This window comes from Suricata suricatta, chromosome 2 (assembly GCF_006229205.1).
Source record: "Suricata suricatta isolate VVHF042 chromosome 2, meerkat_22Aug2017_6uvM2_HiC, whole genome shotgun sequence".
Classification (NCBI taxonomy): Eukaryota; Metazoa; Chordata; class Mammalia; order Carnivora; family Herpestidae; genus Suricata; species Suricata suricatta.
The window spans coordinates 110,306,541-110,325,765 of NC_043701.1; the positions used below are offsets into that span (position 1 = coordinate 110,306,541).

Here is a 19,225-nt window from a genome sequence, read left to right on the forward strand (position 1 = left end):
GTAGACTGCTCAAGGTGGTGGTCACCGAACACTCCTGTATGGACACGCCATACTGCTACGCCACTCCTATAGTGGCATGGTGAGTAGGCATTTTGATTTCATCTCTTACAGGGTCCCTTTAGACACACATCAGTAGGAAATGTTGGTAATAGCATTTCAGTGATGGTATTAATAAATTGGGGTGTATGAATTCTTTAATACCTTTGTAACTTGTTTAATTTTTCTCATTTCTAAAATGAAAGTTAGCTTAGATGATCTAAAGTCCTTCAGTTCTATAATTTATGACTCCTGTTTTTTAGTATCTTAATTTTTGATAGACTGGTTTTAAGAGGAGTGGGTGTAGGCATCAAATAAATATTTTCATTTCTGACTTTGTTTTAAACAATTCATTTATTAGAAAATGAAATTATATAACTAAAGAAATTAAAAAGTTCATTTGTTAGAAAATTACTGAAAGATAAAAAAATCTATATTCACAGTTTTATCTATAGAGGTATAGATACCCATATACATATCCATCTGTCTAGGTACATATTTTTGTGCTTCTATGTATTATGTTATATAATACATGTTATTATTTTATATATTTTGTAAAATGCATCAAAGTTTTATTCTATTCTTGTAAAAGATTTATTAAGTTATGAAAGCAATACATATTTATTTTATAAGATTTGGAAATTACAGATGACACAATTCATGATCATGTTATGGGAGAAGAATGTGTGGGGACTTCTAAAAAATTGTAATCTTTTCTGTTCTTAAGAATTTTTTACATAATTGAGATCTTTCTCCATAACCAAATTTATATCCTGACTTTTTAAAACATATTATGGTAGCATAAGCATTTTCCATATTATTTAAACTCTTCATCAATATAATTTTCATGAATACATGATGGTCCAACATTTAGAAGTATAATGAAATTAATTATTTCTTTCAGGAAGGAAATCTCTTTCAGAGATTTACATAATTCTGATAGTCTGTAAATCATTCCAGAACAGGTGACCAAGCATAGCTTCAGTATCAGTACCCCAAAACATAAAAAATTGTCAGTCAGGGCATTTGGTGGGTGGCTTAGTTGGTTAAGTGTCTGACTCTTGGTTTTGGCTCAGGCCATGATCTCCAAGTTCATTGTGTTCAAGCCCTGCACTGACAGCACAGAACCTTCTTAGGATTCTCTCTCTCCCTCTCTCTGCCCCTCCTCTGCTCATGCTCTTTCTTTTGTTCTCTCTCTCAAAATAAACTTAAAAAAATTGTGAGTCTTATTCATGAATACCTGTATTAAAATTTGACTTAAAGCTGTGGTGAGTGGAATTCAAAAGTTTTGGAGGAGAAGTGTAGGAAAACTGTAGATATCATTTTAATGATGACTTAATATCATTTCTATTAGTGTGCTATAACATGTAAATAGGCCAGATAACAAAATTTGTGATCATCTTAACAGGTATTGAAAAAGGTTTTTAATAAAATTTGACACCCATTTCTCATAAAAGCTAAGCATTGATGATTAATTTCTTGGTAATAAAATATAAATGTCAATTCAGTAACCAACATCCACTTTATTGTCAAACACTAAGGTGATTCTTGACCAAACCAAGTCAAACAAATAATTAAACAAAACCTAAACTATACTAACATTGTTCTGGATCTCTTGGCTGACACAGCAATATAAAAATTAAATTTAAGAAAATGTTCTAGTAAAGTGGCTAGATACTAGATAAATACATAATGTAACCTGTTTGCATACAACATTCATGCATGAAAACTTCATAGAAATAATTCTATTTCCAATAGCAATCAAAACACAAAAACTGTGTTAAGTAATAAATGTGAGGGTTTGTTTTAAGAAAACTACTTTTGGGGTACCTGGTTGGCTCAATGGGTTGAGCGTCCAACTCTTGATTTCAACTCAGGCCATCTTTTCAGGGTTGTGGGATTGTGCCCTGCTTTGGGCTCCATGCTGAATGTGAAGCCTTAAGATTCTCTCCCTCCCTCTCCCTCTCCCTCTTCCTCTCCTACTCCCTCCCTCCCTCTACCGCTCTCCTCCTCTCTCTGCCTCTCTCCCCCTGCTCACAAGCTCTCTGTCTCTCTCTAAAATAAAAATTAAAAAAAAAAGAAAACTGTTTTCTATATATAGTGGGTTAGGAGTCTGAACTTGATTAGTCAGTCTGGATTCAGACTCACTTTGTCAAGTGTTTTAGGTACTATTTTAGGTGTTGGATATAGTAGTGAACAAGTCCTTCTCCTCATGGAACTTAATGAACATTTAGTGGAATAATTATATTACCTACTTCAAAGTTGCTGTGAATATTATTGGAAGAGAGAAAGTATGGTAATATTTATAATACCTAGTACTGTAGTATTATTGCAGAATGTACCAGAAGAGTTTAATAAGATAAAGGATGACACTTAATATGTTTAGAGCTAAAGTATAAACCTCAGGTATCACCATGGGCAGCCTTTCTCAAGGTAAGACTCACACTCTTAGACTGGCTCAACATTTTTGTGGACTCTTGGAGCACATTTTCTATAACTTTGGGAGTCAGTGTTTTGTTGTCAAAGGACAGAACTAGAATCTCCATGTTAATTTTATTTTCCATCTCCATGGCACTGACTTCTACTTAATGTGTCAGCACATCTGTCTGGATTGGTTCACTCCTGCCTCCTCACAGTCACGGACACCCACTGCGGTGGATGGATTCTATTTCATAGAAGGACTTTTCTAGGCTTTGCCTTATTTGTTCGGTGACTCTGGGAGGTCTGGACTTGCTCACTCCCCGGAATCATCTGTGACGACTCTTCCCAGGGCTCCTATTCTTGCTGCCAGTGCACTTGTTATGTGTAGATGAGAGTGGTCTTGACCTTCTACTACGTTCATCCCTGTGTCGTCATTCTTACACCAGTTAGCAAGGTTTTTGAGGTTGGTGGTGGTGTTCAGGGAGGTGCACTAAAAAATTATGCTAAACTTTATGTTCTAGAATATACAGTTAGGGAAACTTAAGGAGGAGGGGAGATGGATGGAGATGATGATGTTGCAAGAGTTCAGTTACTCATAGGGAAACATACAGATGCACACATGATAGACCCTCACTTCAGTGAGGTGACTGTTGCACTCAGTGAGGTGACAGTACTGCACACCAAAATAACTCCCAGGTGAATTTCACAGAGTTAAAATTTTATTTTACTTTTTTAAGTTTTAGTGTCCATTTCTTTGTTTATTTATTTATTGGGAGAGACAGAGTCAGGGAAAGGCAGGGAGAGAAGGAGACACAGAATCTGAAGCAGGCTCTGGGCTCTGAGCTGTCAGCACAGAGCCCGAACTAATGAACCGTGAGATCATGACTTGAGCCAGAGTCAGATGCTCAACTGACTGAGCCACCCAGGAGCCCTGAGAGTTAAAAATTTAAAAATTAAAACAGAGCTAGAAGATGAGGGTGAATAGTTTTTTAATTTCTGTTTGGGAGAATGATTTTTGTCAGATCAGGTTGTACTTTGCCTTATGATCATGAATATCACATGAAGTGAGATGTACAAACATATCCCCAGTTATGTGTTGTCTTTTACCAAAATAACACATTTCCTATGTCTTCGCATGAGGAGAAAAAGACTGCATCTCCTTTGAACATTGCTCCTAATGAATGCTGTATGACTGTTGTTTTCCCTCATGATGGAGCCATGCATAGAAGCGTCCAGAGGTGAAGGAAGAGACTGACAGATAGACTGATAGCAAATTACATGTCAGAATTAGACTCTCACAGGAGTAAATATTGAGTGACAACTACTGATTCTGTGTCTTTCAGTATCTATGCTGTCTGTCCACCTCCCGGTCATCAACTGATAAACTGGCCTTTGACGTTGGCTTGCAAGAGGAGACAACAGGTGAGCACCTTGGGCCCCATTAAGGCTGTGCTCAGAGACAGCATGGCAGGGACTGTGCTGGGAGAAGTTGTAAGACATGGAGATCCATTAAATCAACATCCTTATGGATGGAGTCAGGAAAAAAAAATGACTTAAAATTTTTTTTTAACATTTATTCACTTTTTGAGAGAGAGAGAAATACAGAGCAGGAGTGGGGTAGGGGCAGAGAGAGAGGGAGACACAGAATCTGAAGCAAGCTCCATGCTCTCTGAGCTGTCAGCACTGATGTGGGGCTGACGTGGGGCTCTAATTCACGAACTGTGAGATCATGACCCGAGCCGAAGTCGAACACTAAACTGACTGAGCCACCCAGGTGTCCTCAACAAACAAATGACTTTCTAAGGAAAATTTTTAATAGAAGGAGGAAGTGTATACTGTTTCTATTGGTTGGTTATTCCCACCTAATTAACTGGATGCTCAAACTGTACGTCCAACATTCTTAGGGATTTAGATAGAAATAGAGTATTTGCTATGTTTTAAGTCTAAAAAATGTAACATACTTCATGTCAGGATTCCAACAAAAAAGTCAAAAATGAAAATCTGCCTCATTTCTCCATTCATAGGGCTACGTATCTGTCTGAATACACGTATATTTTTACATTTTGAAACAGAAAATGCAAACATTAACACAATTTACCCTTGGAGAGAATCAAAATAGGAGAACATAGACTCTTATTTGTGTTTCTGTTCTCTGTGCTGTGAGGACTTGACCCTTCCTACGGCTCTGTACAACTTGGTTATTTTATCTTTTGCAATGAGCATGTACTAAAAATACAAAAAATAAATTAAAATAAAAAATAAATTAAAATTATGGAATTAAATGAAAAATTGAAATTAAAAATAAAAATAAAGACCAAGTAGAAAACGAAGAAGGGAAGCAGACCAACTCAGATTAAATAGTTCTTTTCAGGGGAGGGATCAGGCTGTCCCCTCATACTTCTCCCCTTTTCCTACTTTTAAAAATAATTTCTCAGGGGCGCCTGGGTGGCTCAGTCACTGAAACCGCTGACTCTTGATTTCAGCTCCGGTCATGATCTCACGGTTTGTGGGTTCAAGCCCCACTTTGGGCTCTATGCAAACAGAGTGGAACCTGCTTGGGATTCTTTCTTTCCCTATCTCTCTGCCCTCCTCCCCCTCAAATAAATAAAGTTTAAAAAATAAAATACTTTACCATGTTCTAAATTTTTTACAGACAACCAGCGGATAAAATTAAATATTCAGTAACCTAATTAACTGCTCACAGGCTAACACACCACCATGCAGGACAGATTCCAGAATGCCAAGCACCAAAATGATGAATATTGTTTTGATTTATATTTCATCTTATAGAAGCTTGGTCATTTCTCTGCATTTTTGCTGGTTTTGAAAAATTTCCTCATTTTAATTTACGTCAGCAACAGTGAAATGAAAAAGTCTTCAGTTCTCTCTCTCTCTCAAAAGGCGTAAAAGACATGCATGATCTAGAATTTGTTTTCATGCACTGAGATGATTATATAATAGCCAAAACAATAAAACAAGGCAGTCCCTCAGTCTACGTCTGATCCCTTCATGCTGTACTGTGTTTCCCTAGCTTTTTACATCATCTCAATTGCAGAATTATTATATTTATTGCTTGTTGTCTGCCTGCCTTGATCAGAATTAAACTCACAAGGCAGGTACGTTTTTGTTCCTTGTTTATTGTGTATCTCCAGCTACTAAGGCAAAGATTGACAGTGTGGATGCTTTATAAACGTTTGAGTGAATGAATGAGAAACTCCCTGCAACTCTAAAAATGTGAATTGAATGAATAAAGAATCCTGCAAGGTGACATTCAAGTAAGACTATGGTCCTTATAAGGAAAGCAACTCAGGGCGTATTACATGTTGGCTGTAAGAATGCTTAAGAAGTGGCATTTAATGATCACTTTCCACGTTTATGCAAAGTGAATTGTTACTTAGTACCTACAATATGCTAGCTGCAGCTGGGTAAACCCCAGTGAACAAAAACACAAAGTCCCTGCTATTATGGAACTTATTCCTGCCTTGGGGAATTAGTGAAAAAGAAAAAAATAAGTGTTCTAAAAGTAATAAAGGTGGTAAAGGGAATGAGTATTAGATAACAGATATCACTAAAACACTATTTGCCTTTTTTGAATAGAACTTATGTTTAGATTTTAGGAGGAACTATAAACAGATTGAAGAATTGTTTGCTTAGGTTTCTCTCTTAGCACATGGGACTGAAGAACGAGTTGATAACGTGTCTCGGGATGCTTATGCTTGACTTGTTCTAGAAGAAATTATTTGAGTTAATGTGTACCCAGATTTTTTTTATATATATCCTTCTATAGTAGGATTCTTGTATATTTTATCCCTACGTTAGTAGAAACTATCACATGTTAAAATAAAAAACAAGGGGCGCCTTGGTGGTTCAGTCAGTTAAGTGCCTGACATCAGCTCAGGTCATAATCTCACTGTTCCTGAGTTCGAGCTACCCCACATCGGGCTCTGTGCTGACAGTTCAGATCCTGGAATCTGTTTCAGATTCTGTGTCTCCCTGTTTCTATTCCTCCTCCACTCATTCTCTCTCAATCTCTATTTCTCAAAAATAAATATTTTTAAAGTTTTTTAAAATAAAATAAGGCACAGGATAGTAACATTTCAGCGACAGTACTTTGCATCTACTTTGAATTAGCATCCCCTCAAAGTACAGAGTTCTGAAACTGCTGTAATGCAACTGTCACATTACAAACCCCACATCCTTTTAAAAATCATGTGCCAGAAATCTAGAGGTTGTTACAGAGAGCAACGAACATATGATTATAAAAGAATGCAGTATGATCAGCATGACTGGTAGATGGCCTTATGGTAGCGTAAGTAAATACCTTGTAAGCAATTCTTAGGTGGTGGGGCAGGGGAGACACCACATTTCCCAAAATGTTACAACCAGGTTCCATGCAAAGAATCTGTGCATTTCACCATGTCTTTACCCTAAGCACATTTGGCCTCAGTCTTTGGAGTTCCATGGTCTGTGAGATGAACTTGTGTAAATTTCAAACTTCTGAAAGCTGTGTGAGAACTGTTTTATTTATTTATCAGGAGACCCACTTGGAAGACTAACTGTATTTCCCTCTTTCATTTTGGAGGCACCGGCAAAGAAAATTGATTTTAAAGTAAGAGGTGTCTCTTTGTTTCCCCTTTTCAATCATATTGCAGGTGAGGCGTGTTGGTGGACTATCCATCCTGCCTCTAAGCAGAGGTCGGAAGGAGAAAAGGTGCGCGTTGGCGACGACCTCATCTTAGTTAGTGTGTCCTCTGAGAGGTACCTGGTAAGTGCGGCAGGTGGGATCGTGTTGGGGTTCTGTTGGGTGATGGGTCCCTAAAGTTTTCTCTGTAAACCCAAGACTGCACATTCCCTAATGAAATTGCTTAGAGATAAGGATGTATCTCGTTGATGAGTTATATGTAACTCCCTAAGTAGGGGAATAATGTGACCTGTGTGCAGGTGTGGCTTCCCAGGTTTATTTAGACAGGTTCCCTTGTGCCCTTAGTGTGTTCATGATACCGACAGCACCTGTTCTTAGGTTATTTTATTAATGGTATGTAAATGCAGTCTAATTAGGAATTCAAAATTCTGCAGACTTTATTTTGTGCCCACCGAAGACTGTATTAAGGGGATCGTGATTACCTATTTTGACATTTACGAAAGCAAATTAGTATATGAGAAACACGTGCCATGTTGACAAAGGAGAAGTAAACCAAAGAAAAACCAGTTCTGGTCTCTCATTGACATAGCATTGTTTGAGAGAGTGAGGGTTAGAAATGGGAGTGTGAAGTTTGTATCATATCATTGAAGATGTATTTTATTTTTGTGGTGAGGCTATTATATATCTAATTTGACTTAGTATATTATATTTTTGTGACACTTAGGTTTTCAGAAGAGTGAAATCAATGGAAGTATGAAGGATGCCAGTGCCAAGTATTCTTTTTATTTTGAGCGTGAAAATGTAACTTAACAGGGGCGCCTGGCTGGCTTAGTCGGTTCACCATGTGCCTTTTGATCTCAGGTTTGTGAGTTCAAGCCACACACCAGGTGTAGGGATTACTTCAATTAATCAATCACTCTTAAAAAAGTAATTAAATACAAACTCGAAACTTTCCATGAATATTTATATAAAACAATTCCAAACATCCTAGTGGATGATGAGTGGAGTAAAAATCAGAAATGGAACATTGTAGCAGTTAAGCAGACAGTGATTTGTAGAAAGTGTATTCCCACAGCCATAAATCCTACATAAATGATACAGGATTAGGAAAGTAGCCAGTGCCCCTTGCTCCATGAACATGGACATGGGGTGGGACATTGGGCTGTTGGGAGTCCACTTTTGCTTACCAACACAGTTAGTTCCAATTCTGAGATGTATCTTGGAAGAACTTTCACTTGCTCTGTGGAAAGAGGTAATGAGGAAGACAAGGAAGTGATGGAACAGTGGGGTGATTCACAGAACTGTTAAATCAAATGGAACACCTAATGTTGGGCAGTCAAAGGGGGGCCAGAAGCGTTTTTCTCCTTTTGTCTCTTTACCAGTGTAGGTGAAACAGGCACCATCCACATTTCTGGGACAATACAGATGCATCAGCTTATCACATAAGCTTTTATTAAACCCTTGCTGTGTGCACATGCTGTGTCTATGTTGTGATCTTGATCAGGAGATAGACATTTTGAGTTGTAGTTATGCTTGGATACCAGTAGCAGCTGAAAATAATCATTGCATGCTTTTAAATCTTATTTTGATTTGGGCATAACTGAGGATGTTTTTGCTCTACAACTTGTACTTCCCAGGGCATAACAGAGTTTACCTGACAGGATGCCATCGTTAGGCACCGAAGGAGTAGAAAACTCAGAATCTCACAGGAGACAGCGCCTCTAGCATCTCTTCCACCATGAATTCCCTTTATTCCCTGAATTCTGGCTTTCCCGCTTGCAAATGGTGATGGTTATATTTAACACAAGTTTACTGGGATGAAGCAGTCAGATAATAAATAAATCTCCTGATTGATGAAATTCACAAATTATTTTTAAGCTACACTGTAGCCAGTTTACCCAAGTTCCTTTTCTGGTACGCTTGTAGCGAGCTACAAACAGTGGTCACATGGACTGTTCATATCTCACTTTTATTTGGTCACAAAGTAAGTGCTTTCAGTGTTCATCTCTGTTCACCTAGCATGTCGTAGAAACCGCAGGAAAGACTGAGGGCGCATTGCACCTGGTGTCTGCCCTCAAAGAGTTAGTGGATGGAAGAAAAGAGCCAAACACTTAGGGAACTGTAGGAGACTATTATAAGGCAGTAAGTATGTGTTACAGTTTGGGTTATGCATATAGGGCATAAGGGATGGTTAATTATTATTCCACATTCTCACTGTGGTTGATGAGGAGCATCTGGAGAAAGTGTGATAAATAGTGAGGGAACTTAAGGATTTTGAAATAGTAGCAGTTGGAATAATCCGTACTATACTTGAATAACTAAAAATGGGCTCTGTGTGTATATATATTTGTTTATTAGTGTAGGCTGGTAAGTATGAGCCTGGGCCAATCATGTAACTTCTTAAAACCCTGACTTGCCTCATCTGCAATATGGTGATAATAAAGAACTTAGCTGACAGGGATGTTAAGAGGTTTAAATGCTTTGATCCAAGCCAGAGAGTTGCTTAGTGAGTTACTATCACTATTTACTTGGGAGATTTGTACTTGTGGAGAATGGTTAAGGAAACCGCACATATTTAACTGGAAGAGGAAGTTGGGAAGGCAGGAGTGAAGGGAGTCATTTAGCTGATTTTAAATAAAGGTCTACCATGGAAAGCCAGTTTCACATTCTGAGAAGTCAGCTGATATGTTTAAAAGTAAATAATTTGAGAACTTTGGCTGAAAACACATTCATTAAAAATAACTACTTAGAATAAACCTTTTCAGTCATTGATTTTATAACTTTCTAGTCATTAGTGCCTGTGGACCTTTGATCTGTTTTTCCTCCACTGACAGAGATGGTTAAGCTGAGGTTAAACTAATTGGGCACTTGGTACTCTAGTAAAGCTTATAACTGCTAGGATGCTAATGGGTTAAAACTGACGTTACAGGGCTGATTTCCACTGTGTCCTCTGCAGAGGAGCCCCACAGGCTGGAGAGGGAGCTGTGCTGGGCACCAGGCAGCCCAGGCTCTGCCCTCCTCTACTTTATATGTTGGGTCTCTGCACATGATTTGCAAAGAATAAGGGTCTTATTTCTAGAAATGGTTGTAAACCGTTCATCCAGATATGGTCTTTTGTCACCTTGCTGTTTCATGTTCTCATATGGAAAGATATCTTCATCCTCTTTTTAGGATATACAAGAGAAAAAACAAAATCCTTGTGTCCCTACTGGAACTATTTATTTATTTTTTTTCTTTTAAAGAAGGCTTTGGCAAAGCAGCTTAAATATAAGATAAAAAAATACAATTTAAAATAGAGAAAACATGGCCAAGTAGGTAGTGCTGACTGTGAATCTATTTCAAACTGAACAAAATAAAGTACAGCATACACAACAACTTTTCTTGGTTTAGAAAGACATAAAATCACCCTGGTACACACAGAAGTCTTCAATCCATGGATTGGATTACTTGCATTGGAAACATGGATTTTTTTGACTGATTTTTAAAAATTAGGTCACCTATAGAAACCTACAGATTTTTTAAAGATCTATGAAAACATTGCCATTGTCTGAAAGTAATTAGCCAAAGCAGAACCCCTCATCTAAAGAATGGTTGGCAGATGCTTATATACGGTGTTCTAGGGTTCAAAAGCATTTCCTCACCTTTCCTCTACCCATCTGAATTTCTGATAAGAAATACAAGATATTTTGATTGCATAAGAAGCTGCTGAATTGCCTCAACTTGCATAAGAATACTGATAACTAAAAAAGACAGTTATCATAAATCTTTTCAAGCTAATTATTTTGCAGCAACCATTTTTATTTACGTTGAGCCTTTTTTTCCCTTTTTCTCTGTGGCTCCGAGGATGGAATCATTGAATATTCCTTTTTCAAAGAGTATCTATTCTGTGCTCTTCATTTTTTTCTCAGGAGAAAATGAAGCTGGAGGGATGATATGTCTTGTTTACTTGTGTCCCCTGTCATTGGATGGTGATGTTTCCAGAATGTTGCTCTCCAGGATCCAAGTGCCTTACACTTGAGAGAGAAATATATGTGTTGAAGGAATGCATCCCATAAGTGTTGAATTCAGATATTCTTAAAAATTAGGGAGTTCATATATGCATGTAAGATCCTCAGCTGACTGCTGTGTGTATTCAGTCTTGAAATCTTGGGAGTCACTAACAGAAAGGTCATGGTGACATGAAGGAGCAGAGGGGGCCCCCAAGCCCCTGCACTTTTGCTGGTGGGTTGATGGTACTATAGCATGTAAATTCTAGGACAGTTCTGTATTTCAGCCCAAGGCCAGCTTTGCTTTCAACCTCTGACAACATCTGTTTTGCTTTAAGGACAACTCATCTTAGTTTCAGTAATTCAGCTGTACTGCTTTCTGAATATTTCCTACGACAGGTCTGACGATGATGTGCTTCTTTAGTTTTCCCTTAGCTGTTTAAGCAGCAAAATTAATTAGAAACATCCAGAATAGTTATGTTCAGAGAATATTTTCGTGAGAAGAGTGGGCATTATTGGGTAAGTTTATATGCTGCAATATGATCTTAAGGCCCTTTTTTTTGGACTTTCTCCAGCAGACTGAGATTTTCATATTTTTATGGTCTTCTCATATGTATTATTTATCTTTAGGTTTAGATAGGATTTGGAAATTGTATCTTAATTCTCCTTTCTACCCCCATTACTTTTCACTACAGCAGCTCATTATTATTATTTTTTTAATGCTTAGTTTTGAGAGAGAGAGAGACAGACAGGCAGACAGATAGACAGCATGAGTGGGGAAGGGGCAGAGAGAGAGGGAGACCCAGAATTTGAAGCAGGTTCCACGCTCTGAGCTGTCAGCACAGAGCCCATCAGGGCTTGAACTCATGAACTGCGAAATTATGACCTGAAGCCAAATGGGATGCCTAACTGACTGAGCCACCCAGCTGCCTCCAGCAGCTCCTTATTTTCTGAAGCATAAGGTCCTTCCATGTCCTGGTACCTATCTTATCTGCTGATCCATCTCTCACTGCATTACTAAATACATGCTCTAAGCCCCGAAGATGGAACTCCCTGCTGTGTCCTGTGCTCCCATATCTCTTCCCCTTCTCTGTGTCATAACATTCTCCTTCTCAGAGCCTCTTAGAGGCCCAAGCAGATCCAGGCCACTTCCAATTATGAGGTTTCTGGCATATTAAAAAATGAAAACCTCCAAACTGGCTTACAAAATGTAAATTGTATTATAAACATTTTTGGCATGTTTTAAATATTTATTTTAGCCCATTACCCTTACTAATATACATACCCGAATTCAGTGTATGTACAGACTTACGTGGGGACAGCATCTCTAAATACAGACATGTGAGGCCCAGACCAGGCAGTCCTCTGGGCCCCTCAAGCCCCTGTCCCCTCTCTCTTGTGCAAGTGCTGTCGGTCCCCAAGGCCCAGGACAGTGAACTGTGTTCTGGGTGGGTTGGCCAAGGTGTTTTCTCGTCTCACTTCCTGTAGCACTTCAATTACAGTTCGCCTAACATTTAAACATGCATTTATTTTTCCTTAAAATATCACCCTAAAACATACATGTATTTTACCTTCCCTTCCATATTACATGTGTGCTCAGGGTACAACCTGTGATCTATTAATATTTAACACAGTGCTTGATACATAGCATATTTGGTGAAACATGATGAATTGACAAATGATGATAATTTATCATCCTATGGTATGAGCTTTCACTTCATTTCAAAAATAAAGATAGAGGCATTGGTATTTTGAATCATCTCATTGGTTGGTAAAATCCATATGTGTGTGTGTGTGTGTGTGTGTGTGTGTCCTGTTACTTTGGCTCTTGTCATTGAAATAGGAATATTTATGGAATAACTTAAGATTTTTTTTTTTTGGTTTATGCTACTTTGATTTAAAATTTTTAAAATTTTTTAAATTTATTTTTGAGAGACAGAGAGAGACAACATGAGCAGGGGAGGGTAAGAGAGAGAGGGAGACACAGAATCTGAAGCAGGCTCCAGGCTCTGAGCTGGCAGCACAGAGCCCAATGTGGGGCTTGAACCCACGAACCGTGCGATCATGACCAGAGCTGAAGCCGGACACTTAACCAACTGAGTCACCCAGGAGCCCCTTTAAAATTTTTTTTAAGGTTCATTTATTTCTGAGAGAGAGAGAGAGAGAGAGAGAGAGAGAGAGAGAAGTGTAAGCGAGGGAGGGGCAAAGAGAGAGAGGGAGACACAGAATCTGAAACAAGCTCCAGACTTGAAGCCATCAGCACAGAGCCTGACACGGGGCTTGAACTCACAAACTGAGAGATCATGACCTGACCTGAAGTCGGATGCTTAATGGACTGAGCCACCCAAGTGCCCCAATGCCACTGTGATTTTAAAGGTTTGGATGGCTTCTTCACATTCCTGCTTAGTGAACAGTGCTGCTCGATGCAAGATATAGAGTTGTGAGTCTGTGTCTAATAGCTTAGGAGACAGGGAAATAAAAGTGCCCAGAAAAGTTACATCACTAACTGCTCTAAAGGAAAATATGGTTTCCTTACTGTGGAAGCAGAGTGCATACATTTATTTGTAAACCATTAAAGGAGTTTCATACTGGGGAGGAAATTCAGTAACAGAATCTCCGCTGGGATTTAGTTTCAGAAGGACAGGCCGAGGTGTAAAAAGGCAGACAGGGAGCCGAAATGAGGAGATCAGAGCAAGTTATTGATGCATCGACAGGTAAACTTTTAATCCTATTGATTGGAAAGATTATTGATAAGATGACTACCTAAGTGTCAAAGGTCAAAAATTTCTTTGGTTTTGTTCCCAAGAGAAAGATAGGGACTTACCTGTTTTTGCTGGTGACTTACGAGTATGTTTAGGTAAGAGATCTTTAGGATATTCAATGCCCTGTGGAGGATAGGAACGCTCCATGACTGCTTTGTGATTGCTCTTTGTTTAACTAAAAGGGTCAGATTTCTGGGAAAATCTGGTACAATTAAAGACTTTAAAAGTGTAGGCTGTCATCAGCACTGGAAAAGTGTTGCAGAAAAATTACAGGAATATTCGTGATGTTTATCCGAAATGACGCTGAGAAAAAGGTTCTGGGTGTATTTGAAATTCTAGAGGCTTCTAAGTAGTGGTCAGTAAAATGAGCAAGGCTATACTCATAATTTTGTTTTCCTTTAGTAATCATTTGATAACTCATATATTATGGCTCTTCGATGGGAAATATTATTTTAGTACACTTCTATTTTTAAGAAGGAAAATCTGAAATTATAGTATCTGAATTTTGGAGGAAATGGAGTGTGCTGGTTAGCTACCTATTAGGAAATATTGCCACCTACTGGCTTTTGTATCAAATTGAAGATAAATGTTCCCAAAGGACCCTATCAAAGTCCAGTAGAACTTACCTATTTCACTGTCCAAAAACTGTGACAGTGTGATATGTAGAAAACTTGATTATAATTTTAATGGTAAGTGACCGCTATCTGTACAGTTTTGTCCATCAGTAAACCTCAAAGCAAAGTGGTCTGTTTTAACACGTAAATTTATTTTGGTAGTTTTGTGTGTTTTTGGTTAATGTGGCTTCAGTTAGTCACTCTTAGAATGAATCTCAAAAATACCTAAAGTCAAATAGGAGCTCTAACCTTTTTTTTTTTTTCTACTAGTCTCTTAATGCCTAAGTGACAGGATCAAAATAGACGTTCTCAGTGGACATTCCCAAATCGGCAATGTTAAGTTCGAGCTGCCAGAAACACTTTCTTAGTAAGACTTTCGAAAAGCCTGAAGAGATGCCCTCTTTTGCCTCTCCCACAGCATTTGTCTTATGGCAATGGCAGCTTACACGTGGATGCCGCTTTCCAGCAAACTCTCTGGAGCGTGGCCCCTATCAGCTCAGGAAGTGAAGCCGCCCAAGGTAAAAAACAAAAAAACTCGAAAAAACTCCACTTCAATTAGAGGGCTTGTCTACGATGCATGGTTGACAATCCTCTCTGGGATTGCGATAATGAGCAGATTGTTAATCAGGGCATTTTGTGTCAGAGTATTCTGGAATGCAGATACGTGACATTTAAGAATCTTGTTTCAATTGCTCTTGAAAAGTGAAGTTTGTGTTAAATTGATTTTTTTTATGCTGCCAGCATTTGCTAATTTGTGGGTGTTCTGTGTGCTAGCTTCCTAGAGGTTATTTTGTCCCATGTTTTGTGCTGAGTTTTGTTCAGTGAGGCTAATATAGAGGCTTCTCATCCTCTAGGGTTGGAGGACTCAGAGCCAGATCTCAACAGTGTTTAGGCATCAGAATTTCCCGGTTCGTATCTGCATTTGTTCTGATCATCCTCATTTACATAGGTTCAGACCTGAGCCTCTCCATGTTTGTATGTGGAATGGAAGATTTTGTGGGGTTGAGGTCATGTTTCTTAGCTGGGACACCACTGACTGTGGGACTTGGGAACTCTGAGCTCAAAGGTGGTTCTATTCATCTCTGTGACTTTGGCTGGATACTTAAGCCCCACTAAACTTCTGTTTTTCTGTCTATACAAAGGAAAGATTGGACCAGATGATCTTTCCGGCTATCAGCATCTGACCATGACAGTTCAAATGTGCCTGAATTTCAATCCTTACAGGGTATCTAATTGGTGGTGACGTCCTCAGGTTGCTGCACGGACACATGGATGAATGCCTCACTGTTCCTTCAGGAGAACATGGGGAAGAGCAGCGGAGGTTGGTACCAAGCCTGGTGCATTTGAGTCTTGCCTTCATACAATTTTTATTTTTTACTTATTATTATTTTTTATTTTCTTAACATTTATTTCTGAGAGTCAGAGTAAGACAAAGCATGAGTGGGGCAGGTGTAGGGTGGGGGGGTACACAGAATCTGAAGCAGGTTCCAGGCACAAAGCCTGATGCGGGGCTCGAACCCACTAACTATGAGATCATGACCTGAGCTGAAGTTGGACACTCAACCGATTGAGCCATCCAGGTGCCCCCTTATACAATTTTTAGGTTTAGACCATTAGCTTAATAGAAAATGGGCCACTAACACTCCTCTGTCCACTGAAGTGATCCATGTGTTGGCCTCTGTAGAAGTGTTTCTGTTATGTTTTATTTCTTATTACCTGTTGTTAGAATTGCTGAAAATTTTGGCATAAAACACCGTCAAAAGTGTTGACTAAAATATACTGAGTGGGATGAGTGAACACATTAAACTACTTAAAAGTTCATGTTCCTTAGTTTTGATTTGCTTCTGGTATGTTTAGTCTCAAATTCAGTTTTAAAGTCAGAATTCTCAAATTGAACAAAAGTTTGGGACCTTTTTCTCTTACCTCCCACTTACTGACATACATAAAAATTGACCACTCTTCCTAATATTTTATGTGATTATAACACCTCTCTCATGTTAATATTTGTTGGTATTGGGCCAAGACTAAAGTCCTCTGAATCACGGGGGAAAGTGCATAAATAATCCAAAATCATGTAATATTTGGGATGATTGAATGTCCTGCTTTGCTTTATTAATTAATAGATCCATAATCAGTTGAACATACAGATATGAGATTACAATGAGAGAAGACATTGTGTGGATGGTTTATTATATGTTTTTAAGTCTTTGGACATTTTTATCGTAATAAGAACCTATATAGTTGGGGTAACTGTTATTTAATAATGCTTATTTTTGAAACTTAGATAATAGAGCATTTAGAAAGGTAATACTTTTTTAAAGTTTATTTATTGAGAGAGAGAGAGAGAGAGAGAGCGAGCGAGTGAGCGAGCACAAGTTGGAGGGGCAGAGAGAAAGAGAAGCCTAAGCAGGCTCCACAAAGCCAGTGCAGAGCCCTATGCAAGGCTCGATCCCACCATCCATGGGATGATTACCTGAGCCGAAATCAAGAGTTTGGATACTCAACCAGTGGAGTCACTAAGGTGCCCAGAAAGTCAGTACTCACTTAACTTGCTGTTTAACCTTGGGAAAAGTCACTTTGAGACCTCGGTGTTACTTGTAACTCTTCCACCAGGGAGACCTGGCTTGTGGTGAAGAGTGACATGCAAAGCCTGGAAAATTCCCTAAGAAAATTACTGCTTGAAGTAGATTGGGAAGAAGATGTTGATGATGTTGATAGGGTTGATATATAAGACAGGAAGGCAGTTGGTTTGAGTAATTAATTTCAAACAGAAGGGAAAAACAGACTCAAAGGGATGGCAGTATGTTGTGGGAACAACTGTTCTTCCAGAGTGAACTGGAGCAGGATGGAATCAGAGGTGGAGACTAGACAAGAGAGAGCAGTGTGGTCACCTTTTGGTGCCATTGCCATGGGCTCTCTTTTACACTGAGGCAGTTAGGAGGGAGCGTGGGGTAAGGGTGAAGTGGTCAGGTCTTAGGTAAAGACAGGCAGGGGGAACTGGGTCACCAATGAGGAAAGTCCAAATCAGGGAAACCAGGAGAAGGCTGTTGTAGGCCCTCGTGCAAGAGGAAGGGAGAAACTCGATCTGGAGAGTGGCCATCAGAATGGAGAACTCTGCCTGGAACAGAGACTCTAGGGCATATTGACAGGTTTAGGGATGAACTAGTGGAGCATGAGGGAATTTATCTGATCCAGGATATCCTGGCATTTTTGGCTCGAGTAAAGAGAGATGCTGCTAAGGACTATTAGTAGACATTCATGTTTCGTACTAAAGATTGAGTTTAAGTTTGGCTACTGGTAAACACAGAGGGCCCATGGGACATTAAGCAGGAAATTGGAATTTTTGAGTCTTTTACTTAGACGGAGCTTGGCTTGGATGTAAATTCCCAGTGCCCAGGGGATAGTTGAAGGAATGAGGGTCCTATGTAGGGAGGGCAGAGCTGGAATTAGGGGAATGTTTTCATCACTTTGGGGCATTGCTATAAAAAGGCTGCAAAGCCTTGGAATAGACTAACCAGAGAGGAGGCCCAGGGTGGTACCCCAGAGTACACTGACGTTTGGGATGTGGACAGGCAAAGAAGAGTCCTCATGGTGGTCAGGTAGAGACGCAGGGAAGGTAGTCATGGAAGCCAAGGGAGGGTTGGGGGGCAGATGTGTTAAAGGCGGTGATATGTTTATATAGCCTTAGGGGCAGAAAGAGGTCCTGTCATAGTCTTTGGGGAATTTATCCTCTGATTTGTTAAAGGAACACAGAATCAGTGGTTCTTCTTAGAGCCCTTTTATTTTCTACAGACACTAGAGTGATTTGTAGTTAAGGCTCTGGAGCTACACAGACCTGGGTTTGGGCCTCAGCTCTGCCACTTCCTAATTGGGTGACTTGTGCAGGTGACTTAATTTCTTTAAAGATTGCTTTTCTCCACTGTGGAATGCAGATTAAGTATGGACTGTTGCTTGGTGGGATTGTTGGGAAGATTCAGTAGGAAAATGCATGGAAAATAGTTGATGCATAGTAAGAGATCAACAGATTTTGTTGTTGCTGTCATCATTTAGATGGAAGATCAGCTCTTAGTCAGGTATGGAAGAATCTGAAGCACCCTGGGCATGTGGATGAAAGCTTAATAGAGCATAGGCTTTGGAAGAAGCAAGGCTAAACTATATCAAGGAAAATCCTCTATTTTTTTATGTTTATTTATTTTTGAGACACAGAGAGACAGAGCATGAGTGGGGGAAGACAGAAAGGAGGGAGATACAGAATCTGAAACAGGCTCTGAGCTGTTAGCACGGAGCCCGACTGGGGATGTGAACCCAAGAACCGTGAGATCATGACTTGAGCTGAAGTCAGACACTTAACTGACTAAACCACCCAGGTACCTCCTCTGTTCTTTGAATTGAATGGAGTAGGTGTGAGGTGAGGAAGGGCTCCCGATTCATAATAAGGTTCCAAAGCCAGGAATGGATGAGCATAGTTTTTGTTTTAATAGTTGAATATTTTCATTCTCCAATGAGAATATTCAGTGTCAGACCCCAGAGTTTCTCAGCTAAGCTCACTGGCAATGACCACAGTTTCCCAGCTCTCCTGGACATTAGAAAACCTGTATGTTAAACAGGTGTGTATTTGTGTGTTTTTTAAAATTTATTTATTTGAGAGGGACTGAAACAGTGCAAGTGGGGAAGGGGCAGAGAGAGGGAGACAGAAGCGTAAGCAGGCTCTGCACTATGAGTGTAGAGCTGGATGTAGGGCTCAGACTTAAGAGACCATGAGAT

At 39.3% G+C, this 19,225-nt stretch overlaps 1 protein-coding gene across 1 annotated transcript in view; it reads left to right on the top strand.

Moving 5' to 3' along the window:
- The window catches only part of RYR2 (ryanodine receptor 2), a 526,329-nt gene that overhangs the window by 104,646 nt on the left and 402,458 nt on the right, over positions 1–19,225 (top strand). Inside the window, exons 6-10 of the mRNA XM_029919427.1 lie at positions 5–79; positions 3,801–3,879; positions 7,110–7,222; positions 14,880–14,979; positions 15,686–15,782. Coding sequence (XP_029775287.1) covers positions 5–79; positions 3,801–3,879; positions 7,110–7,222; positions 14,880–14,979; positions 15,686–15,782 — 464 coding nt within the window. The remainder of the gene's footprint in view (positions 1–4; positions 80–3,800; positions 3,880–7,109; positions 7,223–14,879; positions 14,980–15,685; positions 15,783–19,225) is intronic.